The sequence below is a fragment of the Limanda limanda genome, chromosome 15 (genome assembly GCF_963576545.1).
Source record: "Limanda limanda chromosome 15, fLimLim1.1, whole genome shotgun sequence".
Classification (NCBI taxonomy): Eukaryota; Metazoa; Chordata; class Actinopteri; order Pleuronectiformes; family Pleuronectidae; genus Limanda; species Limanda limanda.
The window spans coordinates 25,985,001-25,992,500 of NC_083650.1; the positions used below are offsets into that span (position 1 = coordinate 25,985,001).

At 42.5% G+C, this 7,500-nt stretch overlaps 1 protein-coding gene across 1 annotated transcript in view; it reads right to left on the reverse strand.

Annotated features, from left to right (window-relative positions):
- The window catches only part of hectd2 (HECT domain containing 2), a 29,563-nt gene that overhangs the window by 3,187 nt on the left and 18,876 nt on the right, over positions 1-7,500 (reverse strand). Inside the window, exons 16-19 of the mRNA XM_061087057.1 lie at positions 5,882-5,975; positions 4,420-4,494; positions 2,277-2,364; positions 1,587-1,693 (exon numbers count right to left, since the gene is read on the reverse strand). Of these exons, the coding sequence (XP_060943040.1) occupies positions 1,587-1,693; positions 2,277-2,364; positions 4,420-4,494; positions 5,882-5,975 (364 nt within the window). The remainder of the gene's footprint in view (positions 1-1,586; positions 1,694-2,276; positions 2,365-4,419; positions 4,495-5,881; positions 5,976-7,500) is intronic.

Genomic DNA, 7,500 nt, shown 5'->3' on the forward strand with positions numbered 1-7,500 from the left:
CACACACACAGTCACACACGCACACACAGTCACACACACACAGTCACACACACTTTCCCTCCATCAAAGTGACGAGTGGACATTTTTATTTGACATATTCAAATGATTCTTATTGAAATCAGCGGCGGATCCGACCACAACAAAAATCTACACAATCATATTCCTTTGACTTTACTTTTTAAGGATTTAAGTTTTTGTAATTTACAGTTTTCTTGTCCTTGATTTTAACTGACGTAGCATTAATTTCCTTTTTCTGTGTGAAGATGTTTTCTTGTTTTGATTTCTGGTCGTTGTGTAACAGCTGTTGTTCAAGCTGCTGTATCAATAAAGTTATTATTGTAATTAACAGAGCAGCTTAGAAAAGATGGAGGATTCTTTCAGTATTAGATATTAGTTGAAAGAGTTAGTTATTAGTTTTAAAAAAGAGTTACTAGTTAAATTTTAATGAGTTATTATATAAAGAGTTGTTTATTATGTGCAGAGCTTGAGGCTCAAATCACTCGCTGCTTCATCACACATGACCTGATGAACCTGGAAGGTCAGAGGTCGAACAACCAGAAGTGAATTCATGAAATCGTGTCTGATTGATGAGAATCCCTGAAGGATGATATTTGATAATCCATACGCTGGATGCATGTTGAGGACGGGTGTGTGGACTCCTGCTGGAGTTTGAGTCGGCAGCTTTTTATCAGCCAGAGCAAACATTTGAGGAAGGAGGACGACAAACAGAGAAATCACCGACTCCAGTTGGTCTCAGATCAGGAAAAAGGTTCAGACTCACAAGTGAAACAGATCCAACTCCTCACTTCTCTCACTGCACCAGACCACTTCCTCCTCCACTGGTTCAATGGTTCCATCTTTATCTTGTGTCACATCAGGGCTGATGTTCCACATCTGTGTGAACCAGCAGCTGGAGTGGAGCTCACTTTGACATTGACCTGCTCGTCTGAGTCTGGTCTGTAGAAACTGGAATGTGTCTCACATCCTGCAGCAGCTCGTTATGTTTGTTTCTAAAAGAAGAATCACTATGATCTGAATGGAGTGTGAATCTGAACAGAGCTGCAGCTGTATTCTGTGAATACTGGAGTAATGTTTTGTAAAGAAAAATAGAGATTATTTCTAGTTAAGTTGTACACATAAAGATAGGTCATTGTAATTTGGATAGATGGTCCTATTTAGGTATTTGTATTATAGCATCAACAGCAGCAAGACATCAACATCAAAATAAGAGATCTCTCACTCCCCGGGTCTCAGAAGAGACTTTGAGCTTCGTCCATAGTGTGGTTCCACCTGGGGGAACCTTTGTTGCTCAGGATTATTATAAGTACGCAGATGAAGGATCCGACTGAATGAGACGGATCAGTCGCACCAACTCGTTGTTTATCTGCAGCCTGAGAAGAACTGAGCAGCATCAAGTGTCCTGCAGGGGGCGCACACGTCACTGAGCAGCTTCACTTACACTGGGATCCACTTCCTGCGCTGACACAGGCTGGAAGCTCAGGAAGAGGTCAGAGTGCACACACACACACGCACACGCACACACACACACACACACACACACACACACACACACACAGTGGACTCACCATGAGTGCGTCGGAGGCACACACACTGTGGAAGCCGTGGTAAAAGGCAGCAAACTGTTTATAAATGGATTTATTCAACAGGAAGTCGACGTAGAGCTGAACGTACTCTGAAAGAGAGAGAAGAGAAACAGCAGTTAATGTCACAGTACACACACACACACACACACACACACACACACACACACACACACACACTCACACACACACACACACATACAGAAAATTTGATTTAATAAGAGAAATAAAGTCGACTCATCCACAGTTTAAAGAGTTTAACGACTTTAAATAAAGATGGACGAAAAGACAGATCCCAAAGGTGAAGCTAAATCTTTTAGATCGCCCCCTGGTGGCTGGCTGCAGTACAGGTCACAAACCCTCCTCCTCCATGTTGGCAGATGGGACTTGGACCAAACTTAATAATCAAAGTAGAAGTTAAATAAATGTTTGTTCAAGTGTTTCTGATCAGTTTGGTTTGAATTAGTTATTTGATGATATTAAAACAGGCTCTGGATCTGGGACTGAAAACTGATACAACTTCAAAAATTAACTTTTATTATAAGAATTGTCTCATTATCTTTATAATTAATCTCCCTGTGGCACCAGTGCACTAGTCTCTGCGATGGAGAAACTTGTGTTTTGATTTGGTTTTTGAATCCAACGTGACTCGACGTGCTGCCGAGCGAGTCTCACCCTTCCTGTTCTGCTTGGTCACAGGAATTCTGTCTCCTCCCGGCTTCAGGTTGTAGGATCTGACCACGCCCATCTCCTCCTGGAACACCTGCAACACACACAGACAGACACACACACACACACCATAAGTGAGCCTTCAGTGTGTCATCAGGGGTAACCATGGCTACAGCGATGTCTTCAAATTGAAATGAGTTGATTGATAGATGTGACTTTCCAGAGTCGATGCCGCGGCACATCCACCCGTCGTGCATCCATCAGCTGTGAGACTTCATGTGTTTAATCAACTCTCTCTAGCAGCTAGATGGAAGAATGTCTCTGAGTGAGGTTCTTACAGGAGCAGCAGAACAAACAGGAGGGTTGAAATAACCTCAGAGTCAATAAGAACAGCCAGTGATGAACCCACACAGGGGACGAGAGCTGCAGGACGCACACAGGAGTCCAGGGCGGGTTGGGGGGGTCGGGGGGGGGGTCGTGTGGCACCGGGCTGTGACCGAGGTTCAGCCTGTAGCTCCGCCCTCAGGGTGTTAATAACACCTCACCAGGACCTGGACACAGAGTTTCTTCATATGTGCTCTGTACTGATGCTGCTGCTCCAATGAGTGTCCCAACACGTGTGTCACAAAACACGCTGACGTCACGGAGAGAGAAGCTCCGTCATGCTTTACACGTCAGTGCAGCTTTTATGACCTTTAACACAATTTAAAGGTTTTTACAGAAAATGATTTTACAATGAACTTTTGTAAGTATGTGGATTAATCGACTGATTTAAATCGTCTGCAGCCGTGACTCAGCTCATGTTCACTCAACACAAGAAGCTCCATAGAACACGGCTCAAATGAAATAATATCAAAGTTATGAACTAATCCAGAAATATCTGATCAACGAATAAATAAATACGATTATTAATCTGACATCTGAATATTTAAAGGAGACATAAGAGTTTCTTTCCTCTCGTGTGTTTTCAAGGTTTTAGTGAAAGTTCTGCAGAGTTAAAACGTGTTAAAGAGACAGAACACTGAAGCTGGGAACAGTCAGAATATAGTTTGCTGTAGTTGACGAATCAAACGATACGTTTCTTCTAAAGGTGTTAACGAGCTTCAAGGTTAAGTGTGTGTGTGTCAGATGTGTCATCCAATCAGCAGTGACTATTTATGAACTCCGCCTTCTCAAAGAGACGCAGCAGTTTCACATCACCTGAAGATGTTCGAAGCTAAAGACTGAAACATCGGGTGTGTTTTATTAAACACGTATTGAAACTCAGAGATTTCTTCTACAACAGCGACAACAATGAACCTTTTGAGCTGCCGTAGTCACAACACGTGTGCATCACAACACTGTTAACACAACTTGTTTACGTATAAACAACTGTTTTGCTATGCGGCCCTGAGGACGACATTCCCAAGAGCACCAGCCAACCAATCAGAGCAGACTGGGCTTCATCAGGAGGAGGGGGGGCGGGTCCTTAAAGAGACAGGAGCTAAAACCAAGAGTGTGAGACAGAGGCTGAACAGAGGAGCTCCAGCATTAGAGGAACATTAGAGCATGACAACATTTCACAGTGATAACGCTCATTAAAATGATCAACATGAATATGAACGACCAAGATATTAAACTGAACTCTACGACGACCGGGAGGAAATGTAGGTCATCGTCTAAATTCAGCTCCATCAAAACCACACAGTTGTCATCACGTCGTGTGTGTGTCTGTGTGTGTGTGTATGTGTGTGTCTGTGTGTGTATGTGTGTGTCTGTGTGTGTATACATGCTTGTCCAAAGATTTTGAAAGTTCTCACATCATCATCTACATAAATCAGACAGGTCAACTCATCAGAAGATAAATTAAATCAACTCTACAAACTTAAAAGCACCAATAATGAGACAACAACAACAACAACAGTGTCACAACTCAACAGAAACTGAAAACTGGAACCACAAAGTCGTGAATCACAGGAAGTTCACGGTCACTTCCTGTTCCTGAGTTATGGCACAAAAAGTGTTTCATCATGATGACATCACAGTCACATCCCTCTGAGGACCGACTCAGAGGAAGAAAGATCCGTTCTTAAAACAAGAAGAACTCCAAAGTGAGGTCACAGCTGGGAACTCTACAAACTGAGCTCAGCATCTTCAGTGAGAGGTTTACCTGGAAGGTGAGGTAGAAGTCGTCCTCCACGTTCCCCTCGTAGCTCAGCAGCTCTCCCAGGCCGTGAGCCAGCTCCTGCAGACACACAACAGGTCACACAACAGGTCACACACAACAGGTCACACACAACAGGTCACACAACAGGTCACACACAACAGGTCACACACAACAGGTCAGAGGTCGCTGCTTCCAGACCACAGCAGAGCATGGGACAGACAAACTCAGTCATTCTGTAACAGTTCCCTCTTTACACAAGATCATATCTACAGGAGATTATTGTTACTTGTACTTCTTATATTCTTGTTTCCTGTTCATTCACTCACTGTAGAATTAAAGTGTGACTGGTGCATTTGTTGAATAACGTTTGGTCGGAGTTTGTTCCTGTCAGTGTTTCCAGGCCTCATATCTGATATCCTGCTTTTAATGTGAGCAGAGAGAGAGAGAGAGACAGAGAGAGAGAGAGAGAGAGAGAGAGAGAGAGAGAGAGTGTGTGATTCTCTACCACAGCAGAAGTAAATGTATAGAGTTCAATGCCTTGCTCAGAGGCAACAATGTGGGTTAGAATCTGTAACCATGTTACTGGTCAGTGAACAAAGCTGCTTTCACCTCATCCTGCGTTTTACAGCCGGGTCGATGGAGAATATCGTCCTCAGACTTTTTACATTTGTATATTTCTGTTCACAGGAAGTAAAGATAACGATTCAGCCTTCAGCTGTCAGTCAGTCACAGATCAACACAACAGACAAACTGCAGCTATGACAAAACACACACAGACACACAAAACATATCGTGTTCAGATAAAACATTTCTCCTGTCTTCTCTAGATTCAGCAACGAGCCCAAAGCAGCTTGACTCCGTGTGAGGACAGAATGTTCAGCTGAGATGTACACATGAGCACTGAGTGTGTGTGTGTGTGTGTGTGTGTGTGTGTGTCTGTTTGTGTGTGTGCGAGAGACAGACAGAGAAAACAATGTGTTGGAAATGGTTGAATCAGCTTCACGTCTGGAAATACTCAACATCTGAAACTAAACTTTTTAACTCGATAACTTTTCAGCCCGTGAAGAGTTTGACTCAAGATTTAAAGTTTGTTTGTTCACAGAGAGAAACGTGATTTAAAGATCGAGGACTGAAGATGACATCACTTCAAAAACATGACTGGACAGCACAAACTAAATAAATAAATATTATATATATATATAATATCAATATCAATATGATATGAGTTAAAGTTGCAGAGGAAACATGTAAAGTTTACAGAGCTGAGTATTTGGTGTTGGACTCAGTGATCACACACTGTAAATGTTTGACTCTGGCTCCCTCTAGTGTCAGAAGAAAGAAGTGTCGGCAGCTCATCTTTATATGAACAGACTCACACGTGTTGATTCTTCACTGTCAACACACAGAATATCGAGATAAACTCCACTTCACTGTCTGTTGGACTTTAAGAGAGAGAGACACTCACTGGCATGATCTGCTGCAGGTCCTCCAGGGTGGCCGTCGCCATGCCGACCAGGGCGTTCTGGTCACATGGTGCAGTGGGCGGAGCAAGGAGCTTCCTGTAAAGACATTCGGACAAAGTTAGAGTGTCAGAGGCTCACACCATCAACATCCACCAGAGATCCCATCACTCCCAGTTCCTCTGCTCACACCTGGAAGGAGACTCACTGATCACTAAGGTTCTGTTTGACTGTTGAGTTACGAACAGGAAGTTGATCCTTTTAACATCTGTGAGACAAACTGGGAATATGAGACAAACTGGGAATATGAGACAAACTGGGAATATGAGACAAACTGGGAATATGAGACATACTGGGAATATAAGACAAACTGGGAATATGAGACAAACTGGGAATATGAGACAAACTGAGGATATGAGACAAACTGGGAATGTGAGACAAACTGGGAATATGAGACAAACTGGGGATATGAGACAAACTGGGGAATATGAGACAAACTGGGAATATGAGACAAACTGGGAATATGAGACAAAGTGGGAATATAAGACAAACTGGGAATATGAGACAAACTGGGGATATATGAGACAAACTGGGGATATGAGACAAACTGGGAATATGAGACAAACTGAGAATATGAGACAAACTGGGGAATACGAGACAAACTGGGAATATGAGACAAAGTGGGGAATATGAGACAAACTGGTGAATATGAGACAAACTGGGAATATGAGACAAACTGGGAATATAAGACAAACTGGGAATATGAGACAAACTGGGAATATGAGACAAACTGGGGAATATGAGACAAACTGGGGATATGAGACAAACTGGGAATATGAGACAAACTGGGGATATGAGACAAACTGGGGATATGAGACAAACTGGGAATATGAGACAAACTGGGAATATGAGACAAACTGGGGAATATGAGACAAACTGGGAATATGAGGCAAACTGGGAATATGAGACAAACTGGGAATATGAGACAAACTGGGAATATGAGACAAACTGGGGAATATGAGACAAACTGGGAATATGAGGCAAACTGGGAATATGAGACAAACTGGGAATATGAGACATACTGGGAATATAAGACAAACTGGGAATATGAGACAAACTGGGAATATGAGACAAACTGGGAATATGAGACAAACTGGGAATATGAGACAAACTGGGAATATGAGACAAATTGGGAATATGAGACAAACTGGGAATATGAGGCAAACTGGGAATATGAGACAAACTGGGAATATGAGACATACTGGGAATATAAGACAAACTGGGAATATGAGACAAATTGGGAATATGAGACAAACTGGGAATATGAGACAAATTGGGAATATGAGACAAACTGGGAATATGAGGCAAACTGGGAATATGAGACAAACTGGGAATATGAGACATACTGGGAATATAAGACAAACTGGGAATATGAGACAAATTGGGAATATGAGACAAACTGGGAATATGAGGCAAACTGGGAATATGAGACAAATTGGGAATATGAGACAAACTGGGAATATGAGGCAAACTGGGAATATGAGACAAACTGGGAATATGAGACAGACTGGGAGTAGTGAAACAGGGACAGCGATGGTGAAGAGTAAGCAAGGATTTCTTTTCT